Here is a 23,994-nt window from a genome sequence, read left to right as displayed (position 1 = left end):
TTATACATAGTTATACAGAGATTTAAGTGTATTCAACCATAAAATTTAGTTGAGCTCATTTCCTGCCCATGTGAAGAGGAAAATTAAAACTTTTTCTCTACACATATGTAAATAACTTTTATAATACAAAAAATGCAACCTGCAAAAACTTAACAGTCTCTGTACAGGAAAGGTTACAGTTTAACAAGAAGTTAATTTGGGTAGTGTTAAAAATTTGAGATTTTCTTTTGATATTAAGATAAATTTAGTAAAATGTAATATGATTTGTTACTTTACACCTCTTCCTAGATTTTATTAGTGTTCCTAACTGTGAGTTTCTTCAGGACACTACTTCATAATTACTGGTTCTCAGTCTAATTTGATCATTTTTTTCCTTTAATAGAATGTGAAACATGTTACAGAAGCATTCAAAAAGTGGCTGAAGGGGGAAGGAAAAAAGTGCCACTGCCTGTCAGAAAAAAACAAAACAAAACAAAACATGGGAAATACAACCACCAAATTTCGCAAAGCACTCATCAATGGTGATGAAAACCTGGCCTGCCAAATATATGAAAACAACCCTCAGCTAAAAGAATCACTTGATCCAAACACATCTTATGGGGAGCCCTATCAGCACAATACTCCTTTACACTATGCCGCTAGACACGGAATGAACAGGATATTAGGGTGAGTATTACTGTGAACCACATGATAACAAATTAATGAAAGGAGGGGAAAACCTTGATCTTTGAAAGTATATACACATATTGTGCATGTTGTATGGTATTATTGTGAATTAAACTTCTAATACTGAATATGCTTAAATTGTTAAGTACGACTTTTTAACATTCTGCATCAATTGATTAAAAGTTTTAATAGTGAGGTTGGTTCACATATTCTTATTGCTATAAATACATTTTGCTACTCACTATTCTTCATATTATGAATTCTTGACAGTAGTTTAGTGTTTAATTTCAATGATTTTGATTCTAGAAAAGTACTTGTCAGCTAATACCATATTAACCTATTCATATATGGAATCTAAAGAACAAAATAAACTGATGAGTGAAGTAGAAAAAAAGTCATGGACACATGGAACAGACTGACAGTTGTCAGAGGGGAGGGAGCAGGAAGAGACTAGATGAAAAAAGGTCGAGGAATCAGCCAAAGAGTATAGATGCATTACCCTTAGACACAGATGACAGTGTGGTGAGGCCAGAGGGAAGGGAGGGCAGCAGCAGCGTGGAGGGGGCCAAAGGCAGGAAAAGTGGGGGCATATGTAATAATGTCAACAATACAATTGAAGAAAAAAGAAAAGTACTTGTCATCTATCAACAAATTGCAGGGAGTGGTACCTACACCAAAGTTCTTAACTCTGATTCACTAGTTTAAGTTGCAACACAGATACCTTTGCCTTATCTAATCATGATCAGATTTGAGTTTCCTTCCTTTTAATGGGGTTTAGTTACTTGAAAAGACTTCTAAAAGCAAAACATTTCCTTAAAATTAAAAAAAAATACTAAGAAACTTTAAAAATAGAAGCATTAGTGACAGCAAATATATTTATTCGAGGGTTCTTACCTAATTGCAGGGGAATTAAATTTGATATTTGCTAGCTTATAAAATGAAGCAAAGGATAGAAAAGTAGTTCCAAAACCAATTTAGTTTTTTTAGAAGTAAAGTATGTGGCTATGGGAATCTGGTGCTTGAACTGAAAAAAAACACTGCTTTGCTTACACAGTGAAATATAATTCTTAAACCTATATTCACAGCTTTTTAGAATTTGACAAAAACTTTCAACCTGTTAATTTCTTTTTCTACAAATTGTTCAAATTTTGCTGCTGATTTTACATGTATGTTCTGTCTGCCATGTTTATGGGGCTCTCTCTGCCTGAGTACCCCCTTCCCCACTCCTCTCAGCTTTTTCTTTGAATCTTACCTTTCCTTCAAAGGTCTTGGGCAGGTTTTATCTGTCTTCTTAGCCTGCCACAGTGAACAGGCACCGCAGTCTTTATTTTTAAGAACTACATGGCTTTTTTTGTTTGTTTGTCTTATTTGTTTGGCATACACTCTCTCATTGTGTTACTGAACAAAAATGAGGGTTTGGCTGTCCACAGCCACAAAAGGGAAACTCGAGAGGTAGAGGCTGGTGAGGAGGGAAAAGGGTTTTTATTCAGATGCTGAACAATGTGGAATTATTGGGGGACTACCAGTCTCAAAGCTCATCTTCTCCACAAGACCCAGCCACCCTCAGGAAGACCAAAACAAAAGGCAGTGCCCAGAGTTCCTGCTCCATTTTAGAGTACCATCCTGTGGAGACCCAGGCCACAGCTAAGTGGCCCTTAGCTTGTTCTCACAAAGTGAGTTACCCACACTTGAAGCCCACCAGCAGAGCTTGACCGCCTGAGTAAAGGGACCCTGGAAACCCTGGACAACCTCTCGGGTAGCACAGAGGGTGGCCTCGGTGGGTTGGGCAGGGCATCTGCAGCCAGGAGCAGGACCTCCACACCGGAGCAGAGTGTCCGCCAGGCATGCTCTTGAATACCTGGGCAACATGGAACCATAACTCCGTGTCTTTGCCATGGCCCTGGTCAGTTGGTGAAGGTCTTGTCCGACTGCACACCACTCTCAGTGCTGTGACCTCCAGCTTCTGCCTCCAGGGGCAGGGCTTGGTGCACATGCAGCTCCCAGGTTTCATTCCCGTTACCCAGCTCCATATTCTCTGGCAGCCCCTCCTATTCACTGTCCTCAGCCCATTCCCAGCCGTCTAGACAGGTTGTCTTTTGGTATCAGTTGTACTTTGTAACTGTATATTTATTTTCTCTCTGCCTATCTGAATTACAACTTTGTAAAAGTTTCTCTTCTGTACTTCCTGCATAGTACAATATCTTACACAAAGTAAAAAGTTTTATTAAGTCATTGCATAAGGAAATATTATGGTCAGGATTTCTGATAAGATTAGTGATACAAACTAATATGGGTATATTTTAAGATTTTATTTATTTTACTTTTTTTTAGAGAAAGGGGAAGGGAGGGAGAAAGAGAGGGAGAGAAACATCATTCAGTTGCCTCTTGAGCACCACCCACTGGGGACCAGGCCTGCAAACCCAGGGATGTGCCCCGACTGGGAATTATACCAGTGACCCTTTGATTCCCAGGCCGGCACTCAATCCACTGAGCTACACCAGCCAGGGCTAAACTAAAGTGCTTTTATAAAAATATTGTGAAATGAAATATGTCAACATCTAGAAAATTTGCATAACTCGGTGAATCAGTATTTCTCAGAAGATCAGTATTTGATTTTTACAAACTGTGCATGGGTAAAAGATTTTTTCAAAATTAAATAGTACAAAAAGTTCATCGATAAAATTTTAGATTCTACATTGTAATCTTTAAGATTTGACAGTAAATGACAATTTATTGAATTTTGGTATAATATCAAATATGAATACTCACAATTACATGAAAAGGCAGTTTTAAAGTACTTACACTTTTTTGAACTGTATAAAGCCTGCATTTTCTTCACATGCTTGAACCAAAACAACATATTACAATAGACTGAATGCTATGAGAATTTGTCCTTTATTAGCCAGCCATTAAAAGAAATTTATAAACATGTAAAAACAATGCCCTTCTTCTCACTTAATTTTTAAAATTTATAGATATTATCTATTTTAAGATGGTAGAATATTTAATATGTAATGGCTTTACTTTTTAATGGATATTTTTTACATTTTGTTTTAATTTTTAATATGCTAAACATCAATATATATATAACCCACATAAACAAAAGTTCTTAGGAATCTTCAGTAATTTTTTTTATCCTCACCTGAGGACATGTATATTGATTTTAGGGAGAGGGGAAGGGAGGCAGAAAGGGAGGGAAACATCAATGTGAGAGAGAAACATCTACCGGTTGCCTCTTATATGTACCCAGACTGGGTACTGAACCTGCAACCCAGGAATGTGCCCTACAGTAAATCAAACTCATAGCCTTTTAGTTTACAAGATGACACTCCAATCAACTAAGCCACACTGGCCAGGGTGGAATCTTAAGTAATTTTTAAAGTTGTAAAAGGGTACTATGACCAAAAAGTCTAAGAATAGCTGATCTGGTCAATATTCTTGGTTCCTCTAAGGAGGAATATATCTCTCTGTCTCTGTCATGTGGTTATCATTCTATTGAATGAATATTTAAAGACCTACAGAAAGCGCGAGTGTATATTCTCTTTTAGTTACCAGTTTGTGCTACTTTTATCATTCGGCTATATACATTATACTGAACTTCTTATTTTTACTTTACATTTAACCTTCAACTTCAGGCTAAAGTGTTTGGATTTTTTTCAATTGTTAGAGATCAGCAGCTTATTAATGACTATTTATTTTTTAATAATATATATATTTTATTGATTATACCATTACAGTTGTTCTATTCCCCCCCTTCATTCCCCTCCACCCGGCACACCCCCTCCCCCACCATTCCCCCCCTTAGTTTATGACCACATGTCTCAAGTTCTTTAGATTCTATTTTTCCCCCACTATTCTTGCCCTCCCCCCTATCTATTTTCTACCTACTGTCTATGCTATTTTCTGTACCTTCTCCCCCCTTCTCCTCCTCCCACCCCCCTGTCTCTAACCCTCCATGTGTTCTTCATTTCTGTGGTTCCACTCCTGATCTAGCTGTCCTCTTGGTTTGCTTTTGTTTTAGGTGTGGTTGTTAATAACTGTGAGTTTGCTGTCCTTCCACTGTTCATATTTTTCATCTTCTTTTTCTTATATAAGTCCCTCTAGCATTTTGTATAATAAGGGCTTGGTGATGATGAACTCCTTTAGCTTGACCTTATCTGTGAAGCACTTTAACTGTCCTTCCATTCTAAATGAAAGCTTTGCTGGATAAAGCAATCTTGGCTGTGTAGGTCTCTGGATTTCATGACTTGGAATACTTCTTTCCAGCCCCTTCTTGCCTGTAAGGTCTCTTTTGAAAAATTCGGTGACAGTCTGATGGGAACTCCTTTGTAGGTGACTGTCCCCTTATCTCTTGCTGCTTCTAGGATTCTCTCCTTCATTTTAATCTTGGCTAATGTAATGATGATGTGCCTTGATGTGTTCCTTCTTGGGTCCAACTTCTTTGGGACTCTCTGAGCTTCCTGGATTTCCTGGAAGTCTATTTCCTTTGCCAGATTGGGGAAGTTCTTCTTTATTATTTGTTCAAATAAGTTTTCCACTCATGGCTGTTTCTTTCCCCCTTCTGGTACCCCTATAATCCGGATGTTGGAACTTTTAAAGATGTCCTGGAGGCTCCTAAGCCTCTCCTCATTTTTTTTTCATTCTTGTTTCTTCATCCTTTTCTGGTTGGATGTTTCGTTCTTCCTTCTGGTCCATTCCATTGATTTGAGTCCCAGTTTCCTTTCCATCACTATTGGTTTCCTGTGCATTTCCCTTCATTTCAATTAGTTTAGCCTTCATATGTTCCTCTAATTTGTGACTAAAATCAACCAGTTCTGTGAGCATCCTGATCACCAGTGTTTTGAACTGTGCATCTGAGAGGCTGGCTATTTCCTGGTCGCTTAGAGTTATCGGCTCTGGGGCTTTGAGTTCTTTTTGAGCCATATTTTGGACTGTTCGTGCCTGTTACGTATGAGGAGCCCTAGGTGTTCACCAGAGCAGGGCAACCCGGATAGCTGGGCTGTGAGGCTGTATGTGGGGGTGGGGTCAAAGGAAAACAATGGCGGTCTCGCCCGCCACCTCCCGCCACTGCCGCAGCTGCCACGGTTGCCAGGGCCTGTGCATTCTGTCCCACTGCGCATGAATGTGCGATCTTGGTCAGCCCTCTGCCGCTGGGGCCTGCACGGTCCCTCTCGCTGCACACTCTGCTGGTTTATCTGCACGCAAAAGTGTTACCGCGGTCAGCCTGCCCCGCACCCTCACTGGGTTCATGCTGCTACCCCAGCTGCCTGCATGCCTGGGTTGGGGGATCTTTCCTGCCCGACCCCGCTCTGCTGCTTGCTCCTCCCCTCTTACCATTCCCGGTTGAATGGTTCATTGTTGTCGGACTTCCATATAGTTCAATTTTTCTGTTCTTTGGCTGTGTCTTTGTTTACTAAAACTTTGTTGTATTCAAACTTGGTTGTGGTAGAACACTATCACAGTGTTTCCACCTACGCCTCCATCTTGGCGGAAGTCTCCTGAAAGTTATTATTTTGGATGGAGTTCAAGTAAATATGAGATGATAGTGGAGTATGCGAGAGAAAGGGGCCTATAAGAATTTAGCATGTGTCTGGAGGTGGAATGAGAAATCAGACGGGTTGATAGAGGATTAAAAAGAAGTAGTAGTAGAAGCCCTTTGAGCAAACCCATTATTCTGCTACTGCCTATCATTTAGGTTCTGATAATACTTTATAACTTATAAAGTATATGTGTTCTCCAAAGAAGGAAATGTGTATAGAGAAGAAAACGAATTCAAGAACTGAATTTACTTCCAACAATGGGGTGGGAAATGGAGATCCATCATCATGAGTAAAAGAGAAATTGTACTAAAAATAATTTAAGAAGGATAACACATATTATAACCTGTGTTCATGCTCCCCCCCCAAGTCAGGTCTCCTCGAATCACCGTTTATCTGCCCTTCACCATCTTCTACCTCTCCCCGCCCCAATTCTCCTGTGGTAATCACCATGCTATTGTCTGTTTCACGCTGTTTTCTTTTTTGGCTTCATCCCTTTAACTTTTTTACCCAGCCCTGCAACCCTCCTCCCCTCTCACAGGTGTCAGTGTATTCAAGAGGGTTCAGTCTTTTATAATTTCTTTTTATTTATTTATTTTTTATTTTTTTTTGTTTTAGAGAAACATCAACTTCTTGTTTCACTTATTTGTACATTCATTGGTTACTTCTTGTATGTAGCCTGACCAGAGATCGAACCTACAACCTTGGTGTATTGGGACATCACTCTAACCAACTGAGCTACCCTGCCAGGGAAAGAAGTTTTAATCTTGATGAATACATTTGTAAGAGCATGGTATTACTTATCCATTATAATCTGGTATAATTCAGCCATTGTAAATATAGGGAAATATGATTGGGAATTTTATTTTCCAGCTTTCAAATCTGCCTACGTTTTTGGCTGGTGGCTCCTTCATTCATCTTTCTAGGCAACAACATAGCATCTTCCAAATCTCTGTAACTCCAACCCTCTCATCTTCCTCTTATTAGGATTTGTGATTACACTGGGCCAACCCTGATAATCCAGGATAATTTCTCCATCCCAAGAACCTTAATTTAATCACATCGGTAAAGTTGTTTTACCTTGTGAGATAACATACTCCTAGCTTCCAGGAATTAGGACATCAACCTCTTTGAACTATAAGAATTATTCTGCCTACCACACTCACCTACAGTGCAGAACTCAGTACATGTAGGATGACGATTCATTTGGCCCTTGATTGCGTTGCCCCAGTGGGAAGAGTTGAGGTATGAGGAACTGGCATAGTTATCATAAGTGATAGTAAATTATTTGTTTGTGCTTCAAAGACCTCCTGACTTTTTTCAGGACAATTTGTTTAAATGTAGATGCTAAAAATCTAATAGGGCGATTTTGAAGAACTATACTGCTTATTACTGATCCATAAGTCCTTGTGCCATAATGCTTTGAAAGGTCAAAGGTCAAAACTCAAACCATCAGAGTTGGAAATAAGGAAAGACTATTGATAGAGAAGGCTATTGAGAAAATGGGAGCCCTAGTAGTTCTTCAAATCCATCATAAGAAAGTACAGAGTCCAGCCCTGGCTGGTGTGGCTCAGTGGTTTGAGTGCTGGCCTGTGAACTGAAGGGTTGGGTCGCCAGTTTGATTCCCAGTCAGGGCACATGCCTGGGTTGTGGGCCAAGTCCCCAGTTGGGGGCACATAGAAACTACCACACATAGGTGTTTCTCTCTCTTTCTCTCTCCCTTCCCCTCTGTGTAAGATAAATAAAATCTTTTTTTAAAAAAGTACAGAGTTCGGGTTTCTTTATGTCAAGAAAAGGGAAAATGGGAGGGGCTGTTTTTGTTTTAAAAAAAAATTTAGTTCCAAACAGAATTCCTCTGATGCTTAGCATGTCTCAAGCAGGGGCTGTTAGCCTGAAGGCCATGGGAACAGTGCAAACCTGAACAAGACAGAGTCAAAGAGAGTGAACCTTTTACTCTGTTATGAGTTCTAGAGCCTTGAATGTTCGGAACTGGAAAGATCTACAGTTGTAAAAGTTGTCTGGGACCTTCTATTGCCTAAGGACCTCTTAACTTAGCTTTTTTCTCATGAGAGATTTCCAGCTTGGCTTACAAATTCAAATTGAAAAGTAGGCTAGCTTATAGCCAGCTCTTTGTGGTCAGGGGTGTTTGTCATTTGTTTACTTTTCAATATAACTAGGGTTTAGGGTTTGGTTGTGCTTCCTTCCTGTATGTTGTTCTGGATTTGAACATAGTCCAATGCTAGTGATCGGTATCAGCCCTCCACAGCACATGTAGGCTCTGTCTTCAAACCTGAGACCTATATGTCCACTTCATAATATATTGTGTGTTCTAGTATAAGCTGACTGTATTATAGCAGATTTTTCCCAGCTCATTTTCCAGTATCCTGTTATAGCATCTGAAATGGCTGAACCAATAACCCTATGACGCTAGCTCAAAGATAGATTAAGAACTAGGCACAACTCTCAGGTCTTGATTTGTCAGTAGTTAAGGGAGTAACCTAGACCTATCATTGGTAAACACTACAACCTTGAAATTATATCTCGGTCTTCTAAAACTAACCACAATTTACTCCCTTCAAAAAGGATTGTTCTTTGTAAATGCTGATGACTTTTAAGTAGAGCTATTTTTCCTAGATTAAGAAATTTAGTCCTAAACTTATACATTAATTGCTATGCTGATATTGTCACCATTCTTATTAAATAAATAAGTACTGAAGAGAAATAGGGCAGAAAATAAAGGAAAAAAGTTGGTGTGAAATGTTCAATCATGTACTGTAAGGTGTTTATGTCAATAACGTGTAAGTCTGTAAGTGACCCTTTCTGTTTCCTTCCTCTCCCCTTCCTTTTCTCTCTTCTTCTTTTTTCTCTTTACTCCATCTTCCTTCCATTCGCCTTTTCCTCCTTCCTATGTCCTCTTCTTTTATGAACAAATACTGTAAAGATACTCAGTTTGTTCTTTTCAGTATTGTTCTAAAATAAGTTTTTTATAACCAAGAATTAGTCATTCCCCCTATTGTGAAACAAGAATTCAAAACTGTATTAACAAGTTAGAAGTAGGTCATCTTGAAATTTTCTTATTTTCTGTCTATTCTTATTTTGAAGTAGAAAATAACTGATTTTTATCCTTTTCCTTTACTATTTTAGGACTTTTCTTTTTGGTAGAGATGGAAATCCAAATAAACGGAATGTGCACAATGAAACATCTATGCATTTGTTGTGTATGGGACCTCAAATTATGATATCTGATGGAGCCCTTCATCCTCGCCTAGCACGCCCTGCAGAAGATGATTTCAGAAGAGCAGATTGTCTGCAGATGATCTTAAGATGGAAAGGAGCAAAACTGGACCAAGGCGAATATGAGAGAGCAGCTATTGATGCTGTAGATAACAAAAAAAACACACCCCTGCACTATGCTGCTGCCTCAGGGATGAAAACCTGTGTGGAGGTAAAACTTTGAGTTTTTGATGTTCTGCCTGGTAAAATTTGTGTATTGGTAATATGTAATAATCAGTGTTCCCTTTGTTTATCTTAATACTTAACTAGTCATTTTTATCCCTTTTATGGCTCTGGAAGAATCAGGACTACTTTTAAATAAAGTCTTTCTCCTGTTTTAGGAGAATACTAAGAACAAACCCACAGTTAAATAAATAGTCAACCTTGGGAATAAAATGGGATCAAGAGCAATTAAAAATTTGGTAGCATCCTTGAAGATAACAGCCATCAATTAAACAGTATCATATTGAGCATAATAGCTTTAGTACAGATATGTTCTACTTTTTGGCTGCTCTTTATTAACCATTGTGTAAGGAAATGTATGCATATTGGACATAACAAGTCTTGGTGATGGGACCTATGGTTATAGATCTAGAATTGATCAGTTCCCTAAGCATGGGATGAATATTAATTACTACATTTATTGGGGTACTTTAAAAAGTCACTGATAAATTTAAAATGTGCTTTTTTTCTGTTTAATATGTATTAAAGTGTTTTTAAACATTATATTGTATTTTTTCTTCTATATATTTTATATATGAATATATAATATCTAACAACAGGCTTAGGTAAGGTCAGCCAAATAATGTAGGATCTTAATTAAGCTAAAAACATTACTCTTTATAATATCATCACTACCATGTGCAACAGGTTTTTCTCAGCTACGTTTATGTCAGTTTAGATGTGACTCACAGAAGCTCTTTCATATAGCTGTGTTGAAGTGTGAGTGGGGAGTACTGTTGGATTACAGAGTGTCTACCTTTCCAAAAAGGTAGACCTGTATTGAAAAGGCAAGGACCCTAATCAGATTAAACTATATATCTGGAAATTTAGTGTGTTCTTAATGTTATTCATGTATGTATACTTTACACTTCTGAATTGATAAATATGTCAAAAAATATGAATGTCTTTCATTTTCTTACTCAGGTTAAAATATTACAGTTATTTATATGATTTTTTAGTGTATCTTAAGTGTCAATTCTTTTCAATTCTAGAACCCTTCTGATTTTATTTTTTATTTACCACTATTATTTTTTTATGCTATTAATCTTTTAGTCTTTCATTTCCTTTCTGGGGTTTGTGTCACCTTTGCCTACTAGTTAGTCAGTACCAGTTAATAACTTGAAACTATTTTTTTAAGCAATGTTTTCTAACATTGACTCACAGTGTGGTGGAAGGATGTCCAAGGGTTTCGGGGCAAGGGGGGGCTATTGGCAGAATTCCTGAGGCTTTTACACAAGGCTTTTTGTCTGTTGTTCTGTGCCCACCTCCTATGAGAGAATCCCTGCTGTAGTGACTCACTATTACTGATGGGACTGCGTCATATTTCACAAGTAATTTAGCACAGATAATAGCTCATTCTTGATAGTAATAATATAATGCTCTTCAGTTGCTGCTTTAATATCTTACTGACAAAAATTCTCTATAAACATTGCTTTAGTAATCATGGATTTTGAAGTATGTTTACCATGGCATCCTCATCAAATTGTTTTTAAAAAAAAGAGTGTAATGTTTTTTGTGTGTGTGTTTTAAGATTTATTTATTTATTTTTGACAGAGAGGAAGGGAAAGAGGGAGGGAGAGAAGTATCAATGTATGGTTGCCTCTCGTGAGTCCCCTGCTGGGAACTGGCCTGCAACCCAGGCATGTGCCCTGACTGGGAATCGAACCGCGATTGTGTTGTTCGCAGGCCCGCGCTCAATTCACTGAGCTACACCAGCCAGGGCAGAGTGTAATGTTTTTATCAGCATTATTTTTTTCCCAGTGAATGAAATCAGTGCCAGATTTATTCAGAAATATCTGACAGGCCTGATGATTTGCTTGGTGTGAATATGTGTGTATGTTTTAAGTGCTGGTTCTATCAGCGTATCACATTATCACACCATTTGATGACTTTTTATTTTTCTGTATTTAGAGGAGGGAGCTCTTTGACTTAATATAAAACATCTTTAATAGAGCCCTATAAATACCTTGGTTACATTTATTCTAGTTTTCATCAACAAAGTTCAGCATATCATTTTACCAATATAACTCTGTTTTGAATCTCTTACAGTATGTACTTGACTGTACACTAGACCAGCCTTAGGCCCTGGATGGCTTTGGTAATGCTTACTGTTAATTAAACTAGAAGATTTTCCTAGAGAAGCATACATTAACTAATTTCCAGAGGTCTTACTGTGGTTTTAATACTAGTGCATGGAATATATGTATTGAAAAACTCTACTCTGTAACTGCCCTTCTTAGAGGGTTAGTCTTTGTTTACCTTCATTTCGTGTGCTGGTCCTTTGGTGAACAGGAAAGGCTTAGACATCTTTTATAAGGTTTACTCTCATGGGTAATTTAACTGGTTTTTTTTTTTCTTAAACTACTTACTGGGCTGCGTCATTGTTTTTAGTTCTATGGCCATAAGAATAATAATTATAACATTTCTATAATGTTTTTCTAATTTTCATGGTCATCATTAGTATGGAGCATGATATAAAGGTTTTGGATTGAATAAAAGTATTTTCAGATATTTATCACTTTTTTCATAAAGCTAATAATCTGTGATAATATCTGATAGTGAGAGTACTGATTTCTAGTCTGGCCTTGGTCCTCACAGTGACTCTCTGTAGGACCTTGAATGAGTCACTCAAGTCATTCAGCCTCTTGGAAATTATTGTTCCCAACCATCCAAGAGGAAGCTATCACAATTGTCTCAAAAGATCCTTTTATCACTAATTTTCTGTTAATCTATGATAGCAGTAGAAGATATATCTGATTTCAGAATCTATCCTTTAAGGTTATTTTGATTAATTTATTCCATGGTTAAGGCCAGGCTGGGTTTTTTTAATTATTAAGGGCTTATATCTCTGGAAATTATCTTCTCTACTTGTTGAAATATTTTTCTTTTTTGTTTATTTGAGGACAGAGCTGATAAAGTTGTCAGGTGACAATTCCATATGTGTATTTAATAATTTAAAGTTTCCTGTGGCTCATTATTTAGAACCAGAGAAAAATGAAATATTTACTTTACAATGTTGCCTTCTCCTTATAATAATTATGTTTCATAGTAAACTTACAGGACACACACAACATAACATAAGAGCCTTGAAACAGAACCACTCTGAGTTCTATTCCTCTGGGTTCTATTGCAGGCCGCTGAAAAACTGTGATTCCCTTTGCTAGAGTCTTACTTATTTATTGAAAAGTTATACAGGTTTAGAATAGTGGAGGAATTCTGCCGTTATATCCCACTCCCTTTGGAAACAATAAAACACCCATAATCACAGTCCTTACAAAACCAGGCCAGTCATGAACTGTCTTCTGGAAAAGAAATAGAAGTCTGTAGTTTAGCTGGGCAGATTCCTGTCTGTATTCTGGCTTCTTCCAGTCGTCCGTGCTTGGCTACGCTCCTGCTCTTAATCCAAAACCTCATGGCTGCTCCTCATGGTGGGCCAGTGGCAGGCCTTCTGCATCCTTTCAACCCACATGGCCAAGCCACACAGTCATGAGGCGCTTGTCCTTCCTGAGCCTCATGGTTAAGAACTTCCAAATAGCTGAGGGAGACGGAGCAAGGCTGCCCCATGCTTGGATTTAAATCGCAGGGAGGATCTTCCTCCATAACCCCATTTTCGACTCTTCCCACAAAGGGTTACACCTGCAAGTACTCTGGTCCCTTCTGCCTTTCTTGGCTGCCATTGTTAGTCTGGGCAGGCTTGGCCCTGTGACTTGGGAACTGCCTGCTTCCAAGCTGCTGGCACAGGTGCAGTAACCAGGGGACTTAGCATTACTAAAACACTTGCCAAGTTTTTTTAGATATGCAAAGAACTCTCTGTGGCCCTGCTCCACTTCCTTTTCCTCCCAAGCCTGGTTAGTAGGGGACTTCCCATTTTCGAGACCTCTAGCTTAGCACTTTGTTACAGCCTCTCAATTACAGAGTTTTTGGAACTTCAGGTGTATCAGGGGCTAAATATGGGATATTGATTTGGAATTTCCCGCCCAGAAATTTCTCATTCTACATTACTTTCTACCTAGTTGACTTCATCATGTGGTCATTTCAGCATTCTGTCAAGTTCACCATTTCCAAAACTGTACTCAGTCTTTAGCCACTTGCTCCTTCTCTTGACTGCCTTGTTTCTATTAATAATGCTATTGTACTACCGTATCCCTTGATACCTGGATTTACCTTGGACTGTGTTTTCATTTTGTTTTCTTTTAGAAGAGGTTTCGGTTTTTGTTTTGTTTTGATTTTTGCAATGAACTCATGCCACCTGTTTGCAGAATACAGCTCTTCTTTGTCCCTTTTTAGCCAACCCTGCTTTTTTATTTCTATTCACTTTTTCTAACACCAGGTGCTTACATTGAACCCTCACTTTGGTGTATTTTTCAAAACTTCCTTAAGTAGAAAAATCTGGAGTTTCACAAGTATTAATCATTAAGAATTATTTTTGAGATAAAAGTAATAATACAAATAGTAATGGGCTGTAATGGTCTGAAAAGTGCAAATGTCTATATGTTAAACAGTCGTTAAGGAAAAACTATAAATAAAGCCCTCCAATTCTAATTCTTTCATATTTCAAAGAATTGTTTCAAGGATCAGCAAACTTTTTTTCTGTGAAAGCCCAGATAGCAAATATTTTAGGCAACCGCTCCACCCTGCCATGTAGCTGTGAAAGAAGCCATAGATAATGCATAAACAAATGAGTGCTGCAGCGTTGCAATAAAACTTTATTTATGGACACTCCCTCATGAATTTTATATAATTTTCACATATTATGAATATTCTTTTGATTTTTTTAGCCATTTACAATGTAAAAACAGCTTTTAGTTCTTGGTCTGTACAGAAACAAGCAGCAGGCTGGGTTTGGCCCACAGGCCTTAGTTTGCAGTAGATCCCTGAATTATGTAAAGAGTAGAGAGAGGAAAGCAAAGGACCCTGTGCTCTAGGAGCTTATTTTAAATATATGAAATAACATTATCAATATGTAGCCGTTCTATATGCTTTCAAGTATACCAAGAACTTACAATGTGCCATGCAATGGATGCCCAGTGCACAAAAGTGGAACTTTTAAAACATACATCTTACAGGACTTTAATACAGTAAATAACACACTTTTTTCTTAGTTGTTGAGAGTTTTTGTTTTTCTGCTTTGCAATAGAGATGGACTTGGGAACTGAATGATGGGTTAGGTCTATTAGCATGGCCCATTTAAAATCCAGTGACTTTCCTCCTCTTGGCAGACTCCCTGGAGAAGCCTAGTCTTTGGCCTCATTTTACTTACATTAGTGCTTTACCTGTCATGATGATTCAATAAATGGTTGATGTGACAGAGGTCGTATTTTTGATAGGGCTTTGCTCTTTGTGAAAAGCATTTTTTTAAAATGAGTATTTTCTTAAGTATTTCCTATGCATTCCCATCCTACCTGTTTATTCATAGCTTTTTTTAAGTGCTAAATTCTTTTTTTAAATAATTTTTATTCAATTTATTGGGTGCCATTGGTCAACAGGATCATACAGGTTTCAAGTGTACATTTCCATGACACTAGATCTGTATACTGCATTGTGTGTCCGCCACCCAAAGTCAAACTGTCTCCTATCACCGTAAATTAGCCACCCCCACCCCTGCTCCCAACCCCACCCCACCCTTTTCCCTCTGGCAACTGCCAAATGCAAAAATCCTGAACAAAATACTAGCAATTCGCATACAACAGTACATTAAAAAAATGATACATCACAATCAAATGGGGTTCATTCCAGGGGCACAAGGATGGTTTAACATAAACTGGTCAATGTAATAATACCATATTAACAAAACAAAGAATAAGAATCATATGATCTTATCATTAGATGCAGGAAAAAGCATTTGATAAGATACAACATGCATTTATGGTTAGAACACTCAATAAAATAGGAATAGAAAGGAAGTACTTGAATTTAATAAAGGCCATATATGACAAACCCTCAGCCTCACACTCAATGGCAAAAAAACCTGAAAGCTTTTCCCCTAAAATAAAGAACAAAATAAGGATGCCCAATCTCACCCTGTTTTTAAAAAATATCTTCACTTGAGGACATGCTTATTGGTTTTGTGAGATACTGGGGAAGGGAAGGAGAGGGAGGAAAAGAGAAATATCGTGAGAGAGTAACATTGATTGGTTGTCTCTTATACATGCCCTGACTAGGAACCAACCCGCAACCTAGGCATGTGCCCTGACTGGGGATCGAACCCTTGACCTTTCATTTTATGGAATGATGCTCCAACCAACTGAGCCACAGTGGCCAGGGCCACTCTTACCACTCTTATGCAGCATAATCTTGGAAGTCCTAGCCAGAGCAATAAGGCAAGAGAAAGAAATAAAAGGCATCCAAATTAGAAAGGAAGAGGTAAAGGTGTCACTTTTTACCGATGTCCTGATACTGTACATATTCACAGCTTTAACTGTAGTTGCTGGTCAGATCAAATAAAGGTTACTAGAAAACCAGAAATGCTAAGCCACACTTTTTCCTTTACAGCCACAGGACTTATTTGGCACTTGGGCAGCTATCAGAGCATTTCACACTTCATTGAAAAGTCATAAAAACCATTCACAGGTCTGACTGGAGAATTTTTATCTAATTATATTGTGTTTTTCACACCTAGAGTTTTAAAACTGAAAACAATACAGAATCTGTAGTTCCAGCTCAGCAATGAAGTTACTTTTCTTTTCTGGGCCTCAGCTTTCTAATTTTTAATTCTGAAAGGTACAGTCTCATTATTGCCTCCAAAATATTTTGATGCTAAGGGCCATATTAATCATTTAGGTAATAACTGTGATAGGCACTGAAAGGAAGGAAATACCATTTCGTTTTACTTAACCTGGAAGATTTCATCATAGGGTAGTAGTAAGGTTTGAATGGTTATGATTTCAGTGTAAGTATTCGGAGGAAGCTACTCAAAATGGGACCCTCAGACCTGTAGCATCAGTAGCTACAGGGAGCTTGTTATAAATGCAAATTGTTGAGCTCACCAGACCTCCAGATTCCAAGTGAGAATCTTCTATGGTTGACTCCAGGAATGTTTTAAGCACATTTGTTGAGTTATTCTTTTGCATGTTACAGTTTGAAAAGCATTGTTCTAGGTCTCAAACATAGTACAGATTGAAGTATTATTCTGTGGAAGAATGATAAGACAGAGTCCATAACAAGGAGAAAAAACTAAATGTCAGGGTCAGGAATTTGAAATTTATTTATAGAAAATTGAGCCATTGGAAATTTTTGACTGGAGAAGTGCTATTGTGAAAGAAAATGCAGTGAGGTTAGTTTAATGGTTGTAATGTAGAACAGATTGAATTCAGTAGTTCTAAAGCAGTGTTTCTTGCGGTCTTGCTACACAAAGAATGGTCCTCAGACTGGTGTTGGCATCAGTCATTCCGGAACTTGTTGGATATGCAGAATCTCATGCCTTACCCCAAAATAACTGAATCTTGATCAGTAATTTAACAGGATCCCAAGGTGACTGATACTCACATAAAAGTTTGAGAAGTCCTGGCTTGGAGCATAGTCGGCGGGGCACCTATAATGTAACACTTATGAAAAGTACATATATCTAACCCCCACCCCAGATTTTCCAGATATGACTGTCAGGCTACCCAGACGGTTCCTACACAACCGGAAAACCTTTGTGCTGGAACAGTGGTTCTACCCACGGCTGCACCAAAAATCTGATAGTGAAGTGTAGACTGTGCCTCTCACACCACGAAAACCGGACTTTCTCGGGGTAGATCCCTGACAGTGGTCTTTTAACTTCTCCAGATAACTCCAGTGTGCAGCCCAGGTTGAAAACCAGTGTACTAGAGGAAGTGATAGGGACTAGAAAATTACTACACTGAAAAGCCTAGGCTTGTGTGGTGGTATTGGAAATGGGCAAAATAAGGCAGATGCAAGGAACATTGTACAGATCTCCTAACATTTGAAGATTTGGTCGGTTGATAGGAGAAAGCAAGGCAGAGAAAGGTTAATGATGGAGGCTTTAAAACATTAATATTATAATAACAGTGGTGAGTCACCTTTGGATGATATAATTTCCTCTTTGACTTTCCCACATTTTCTATAACAACTTGCTATCATAATCTGTAATTAGAATAAAATAAGTTAACTTTGTTTTTAAGTAAAATGAACAAGGTTTTGAACCTGAGACTTTGAAGCCTCTGAACAATTAACAGACAGTTTAGAAAGTGAGATGAGGTGAAGAAACTGCTTGGAGGGCAAGGTGAATATGTTGAGTTTTCATTTATAAGGTTGGAGATAGAGGTAATAGATGATCTACTTGAGATGGCTTTCAGGCTACTGAAAATTAGGGCAGTTTGGAGTCAAGAATATAGATGTAGAACTGAGTGTTATTTGCATAGAGTTGATAACTAAAAAGCAAGATAAGGTATAGATGAGAAATCCAAGGAACAGGCTTTAGATTATAAATGAAATTATAAATTATGTTAAAGTCACATCATCAATTTGGAGACTCCCTATATTTAAAAGGAGTGATAAGAAGTGGCCTGTAAAGGAAACAAAAACAGAGACAAAGATAATGAAGTGTCAAGGATGCCAAGAGGATCTCAGAGGTGGGGTGGAGGGGCAGTTGTGCAACATGCTGCAGAAAAATAAAGGGGTTAGAAGCCTGGGAAACACTGTTGGCTTTGAGAGACATGAATGACTCTCAGGGGTGTTGTTTTGGTCAAATGGTCAAGGTAGAGGTGAGATTGCTGGGAGTTAATTAAGTCATTTGCTAAGAAAGTACAGAGAGTAGATGTCAGTCACTAATTTGAGAAATGTGGATGAACAAGAAAGGAAAGTAGCTAGAATAACAGAATTAAGATAGGGGAACCTGAATCAGGAGCCACGGGAAAATCAACATGAAGATGGAGGGAGTAATGGAGTATTCAACATCATATAGGAAACAGATAAGATAAAAGTTGTAATTTTGTAACTAGAACATCTTTTCTCAAGATTATATAGGCCTCATTTTACAAATGGTCCTGTGTACACTGAGACTTGCAGAGGTTAACTGGCTTGTCCAGAGTCACCATTTAGGTCATGGATCAAAGGGGTAAGGAGGGATTTGTCTTAAGTGCTAGGGGCTGCCCTTCCCCTCCTCCCCTGGGACTATGAATATAAAGAAAGGAAGAATAGGTGAACATATATTTTGAGATGGTGATAATTGGATGTTTCTTTTAAGATAGAATATTTTAGATACTACCAAGTGTGCAAGAGAGGCTAAAAAATAAATTAAAGTATGCAGTCCTCCTTATTTGAGAGTGAGGTAAATGATACTTAGAATGCTTTGGTTGAAATACTTAAAAGCTACCTCTTTAGAACCAGATGTAACTCCCTATTATGTATGTAAAAGCAAAACACCTGTCTTTATGCAGCAACAATTTAACAGATAATCTCCATCTAATACATCATTCATTTACTGGCATCCCCCAAACTTATGCCCTAAAGCTCAGCAAGCTGAAATATTTTTAAAAGTATTCTTCCAGTGTCATGCAGTCTTGCTGTTAGCTGCTTCTGTGCCAAAGGTAGCATGCTGATTATCCAAGACATGCTGCAAATGTGGGCCCTCCATTCACCACTGATTATGAGTCTCCCAACAGGAGCCAGTATTACCAAACTCAAGGGATTTGCTGCTTGGCTGCTCGATTGAAAAACGAATGTGGTTGTTGTATAGCAGTTTTTACTATTTGCAACAAAAAGACAGAGGATTCATATCCAAAGCTCTGCGGGAGGCCTAACCATCACTTATATGTAATATTTGGTCATTTACATGTTAATGGAGCAAGAATAGCATTTATTTTTAATATATTTTATTAATTATGCTATTACAGTTGTCCCATTTTTACCCCCTTCATTCCCCTCCACCCTGTACACCCCCTCCCATCCACATTCCCCCCTTTTTAGTTCATGTCCATGTGTCATAAGTTCTTTAGCTTCTACACTTCCCATACTATTCTTGCCCTGCCCCCTGTCTATTTTCTACCTACCGTCTTTGCTACTTATTCTCTGTACCTTCTCCCCCTCTCTCCTCCTTCCACTCCCCTGTTGCTAACCCTCCGTGTGATCTCCATTTCTGTGGTTCTGTTCCTGTTCTAGTTGTTTGCTTAGTTTGTTTTTGTTTGTGGTTAATAATTGTGAGTTTGCTGTCATTTTACTATACATATTTTTTATCTTCTTTTTCTTAGATAAGTCCCTTTAACATTTCATGTAATAAGGGCTTGGTGATGATGAACTCCTTGAACTTGACCTTATCTGAGAAGCACTTTATCTGCCCTTCCATTCTAAATGAAAGCTTTGCTGGATAGAGCAATCTTGGATGTAGGTCCTTGCCTTTCATGACTTGGAAAACTTCTTTCCAGCCCCTTCTTGCCTGTAAGGTTTCTTTTGAGAAATCAGCTGACAGTCTGATGGGAACTCCTTTGTAGGTGACTGTCCCCTTATCTCTTGCTCCTTCTAGGATTCTCTCTTTCATTTTAATCTTGGCTAGTGTAATTATGATGTGCCTTGGTGTGTCCTCCTTGGGTCTGCCTTCTTTGGGACTCTCTGAGCTTCCTGGATGGACTTCCTGGAAGTCTATTTCCTTTGCCAGAGTGGGGAAGTTCTCCTTTATTATTTGTTCAAAGAACCTTTTCACTTGTTGCTCTTCCTCTTCACCTTCTGGTACCCCTATAATTCGGATGTTTGAACGTTTAAAGGTGTCCTGGAGGTTCCTAAGCCTCTCCTCAGTTTTTGAATTCTTGTTTCTTCACTTTTTTCTGTTTGGCTGTTTCTTTCTTCTTTCTGGTCTATTCCATTGATTTGAGTCCCAGTTTTCTTCCCAGCACTGTGGGTTCGCTGTACATTTTCCTTTATTTCACTTAGTGTAGCCCTCATTTGTTCATCTAATTGGCCACCAAATTCAACCAATTCTGTGAGCATCCAGATTACCAGTGCTTTGAACTGTGCATTTGTTAGGTTAGCTATCTCTTCACTGCTTAGTTGTATTTGTTCTGGAGCTTTGATCTGTTCTTCCATTTGGGCCTCCCCCCTACCCCCCCCCACCTTGTCTTGATGCACCTGTTACATAGTGAGGGGGTGGAGCCTTAGGTGTTCACCAGGGTGGGGCAACCCAGTTGCTGGGTTGCGACTCTGTGTGTGGGGAGGGGTTCGAGAGGGAACAATGGCACTTGCTACGCTGTTTGTTGGATTTCAGTCCCTTTTGTTGCTTCCCCCAAGTGAAGTGGGCTTTTCTGGTGCTGATTCCCGGGTGGGTAGGCTTGTGTACATTCTAGGACCCTGTGGGTCTCTCCAGTGAACTCATCTATGAGGCCAGGAGTCTCTCCCAGCGCCTCAACTCCCCACAAGTGTTTTCAGTTGGTGTTTTGAGGCTTTATTTCTTCGCACTGGAGCTCTGGGTTGTGCTGTCTGTCTCACTCCGCAGTTTCTCCTGGTTTATCTGCACACAAATATGGGACCACTAGTCAGCCAGCCACTTTGTACACTGTGCCCTTCCACAATCTGCCACCCTGCTGGGTCTGCCCATTGCCACTCTGAGCCTGGGGTCTGCCACCCACTGCTGTCTTGGGCCCCCCAGGGTCTGCAAGCCACTGCTTTTTTTTTTTTTTTTTTTGCCAAGACCCCACCGCTTGGCTGCCTGACTCTACCCCTCCTACCAGTCTGGATGACTGTGTCTATTTTAACTCCTTGGTTGTCAGACTTCCATAGAGTTCAATTTTCTGTCAGTTCTAGGTGTTTTTTTGTTTCTAAATTTTTGTTGTTCTTATTTTGGTTGTCCTAGGAGGCGCAGTGTGTCTACCTTTGCCTCCATTTTGGCTGGAAGTCTCAAGAATATCATTTAGAACTTCCCAGACCCTTGTCCTTTCTAAAGATTTCCCCCTTGACTTTTCACTCCTCGTTCTTTAGGGAATAGAAGCAAGGGTCATACTTCTGTAACTGCTTCATGCCAAGTATCAGATTACATCTTTGAGTTAGAGAGTGAAATTCTCTGGCTTCCTGACTTGGGAAAGTCTTAGGGTCCCCTAGGTTCTGAGATTCCTGAGAACAGGAGTGCATGACAGTCATCACCTACCTTCTTTTAAAGAACAGCTTGCAGTGAGATGAGTTCACAAGAGGATTATGGCTCTGGTCTCTTGCTCTCATTGGGTAGTGAAGCAGGCCCCACTAAAGAATGATGTATCCAAGAAGTTATATCTTGCTGTTTAAGAGAAGAGTGTGTATGTTAATTACATCAAACGAGGACCTGTCCATATTGGGTCTGGTTGATCTTGCAGGTATGCTGATTTCCAGGTTTTTAAATATACCCAGTTCCCTGGGTCATGTGTTGGTGTTGGTAAAATCAGGTTAGCATACTTATTTAAGTTTTCAGTTACCTTTCCTAATTGGGTAATGTGTTTAACAGCCTATTCTATAAATGGGTCTGTGCCTTTCAAAATTTGAGGAGCCCAAAAAGGGCCTACCATAGCTAAGTTCAAAAGGATTAAATATAAGCATTCCTTTAGTCCTAATTCTGGTTAGGACTGGTTTTAGTTAGATCAATTGGTAGTAAATTTAAGCCAGTCTCATGGATTTCCTGGCATGGTTTGGTCAGAGTCTCTTTGAGTATTTATAAGTACATCATTCTGTTTTTCCTGAGGACTGTGGTCTCCATGAAGAATGTGAGACATACCTAATTTGGAGAGCTCTTGCTACTCCATTTATTACAGCAGCTATAAAAGCCCATTGTCATGCACAAAGTTCTGGAGATCCAAACCTAGGTATTATTTCCTTAAGCAGTGCCTTTACAACTTAATTGCATCTTTCAGTTAGACATGGGAATGCTTCAGCCCATCTGCTAACACTCATAAGTATTTGAATCCTCCGGGAGCAGGGGTCATTTCTGTAAAGTGTCCCTGCCAGTCTTCTCCAAACCACATCTGCAGGCCCGGACTGCCTGGTACTGGAGATCTTGTATATGCATTATCCTTTGTGCATTGCACACAGCTAGCCATGACACCATTAATGATTCTATTACTGAGGGGTTTGCTGCTTGAGGTGCTGTATTTAAAAACAAGATATGGCTGTTGCAAGGTTGTTTTGTTTACTTGCAGTAAATAAAGGAGACGGGATTCATTTCTAAAGCTTCTCCTCAAAGAGGGGCTTAGCCTTTGCTCATATACACTATTTGGTCGATTACATGTGGATGTCCTCTTTACATTCGGCCAGTGTCATCCCGTTGTTTCTGTCAGTTCATCCTGTTTACTGCTGTGTCTGCAAAATACTGTGCTGTGTTTTAACATTTAGCAAAAAATAACATTTAGAACTGCCCAGACCTTGATACCTTTGTTCTGTGTAACACCAGTGAGGTACAGGTCTGTGGTTCCCTCATTCCCACTGCAATCAACCTCATTTGGAACTCAACCTCATCTGGGGACTCTCTGTGAAGACAGATTACCAATCCAGGCAGAAATCTCAGGAGTGACTTTTCACATCCCCTCTTCGCACTCCATTTTTTTTCTTTTTAAAAGATGTTACTTACTTATTTTTAGAGAGAGGAGAAGGGAGGGAGGAAGAGAGGGAGAAAAACATCAGTATGTGAGAGATACACTGATCAGCCACCTCTTGCAGCCCCCAACCCAGGCATGCGCCCTGACCGTGAAATTGAACCGGTGACCCTTTGGTTCTCAGGCTGACACTCAATCCACTGAGCTACACCATCCAGGCCCATTTTTTCTTTCTTTTTTTTTTAAAAATATATTTTATTGATTATACCATTACAGTTGTTCTATTACCCCGCCTTCATTCCCCTCCACCCACACACTCCCTCCCCCACCATTCTCCCCCCTTAGTTTACAACCACGTGTCTCAAGTTCTTTAGATTCTATATTTCTCCCACTATTCTTGCCCTCCCCCCTATCTATTTTCTACCTACCGTCTATGCTATTTTCTGTACCTTCTCCCCCCTTCTCCTCCTCCCACCCCCCTGTTGCTAACCCTCCATGTGTTCTTCATTTCTATGGTTCCACTCCTGATCTAGCTGTCCTCTTGGTTTGCTTTTGTTTTAGGCATGGTTGTTAATAACTGTGAGTTTGCTGTCCTTTCACTGTTAATATTTTTCATCTTCTTTTTCTTATATAAGTCCCTCTAGCATTTTATATAATAAGGGCTTGGTGATGATGAACTCCTTGAACTTGACCTTATCTGAGAAGCATTTTTATCTGTCCTTCCATTCTAAATGAAAAGTTTTGCTGGATAGAGCAGTCTTGGCTGTAGGTCTTTGGATTTCATGACTTGGAATACTTCTTTCCGGCCC

At 39.1% G+C, this 23,994-nt stretch overlaps 1 protein-coding gene across 3 annotated transcripts in view; it reads left to right on the top strand.

The window, feature by feature from the left end:
* Window positions 1-23,994, top strand: part of ANKIB1 (ankyrin repeat and IBR domain containing 1) — a 139,214-nt gene that overhangs the window by 47,246 nt on the left and 67,974 nt on the right. For all 3 annotated transcript variants that reach the window (XM_037066072.1, XM_037066071.1, XM_037066070.1), the window contains exons 2-3: window positions 383-666; window positions 9,348-9,648. In XM_037066072.1, the coding sequence (XP_036921967.1) occupies window positions 479-666; window positions 9,348-9,648 (489 nt within the window). In that variant the 5' untranslated portion in view covers window positions 383-478. The remainder of the gene's footprint in view (window positions 1-382; window positions 667-9,347; window positions 9,649-23,994) is intronic.

Source organism: Sturnira hondurensis, unplaced genomic scaffold (assembly GCF_014824575.4).
Source record: "Sturnira hondurensis isolate 20B ecotype Veracruz unplaced genomic scaffold, ASM1482457v3 Scaffold0016462, whole genome shotgun sequence".
Taxonomy (NCBI): domain Eukaryota; kingdom Metazoa; phylum Chordata; class Mammalia; order Chiroptera; family Phyllostomidae; genus Sturnira; species Sturnira hondurensis.
Note: the sequence above shows the minus strand (reverse complement) of the source record. Positions and strands in the feature narration are given on the sequence as shown.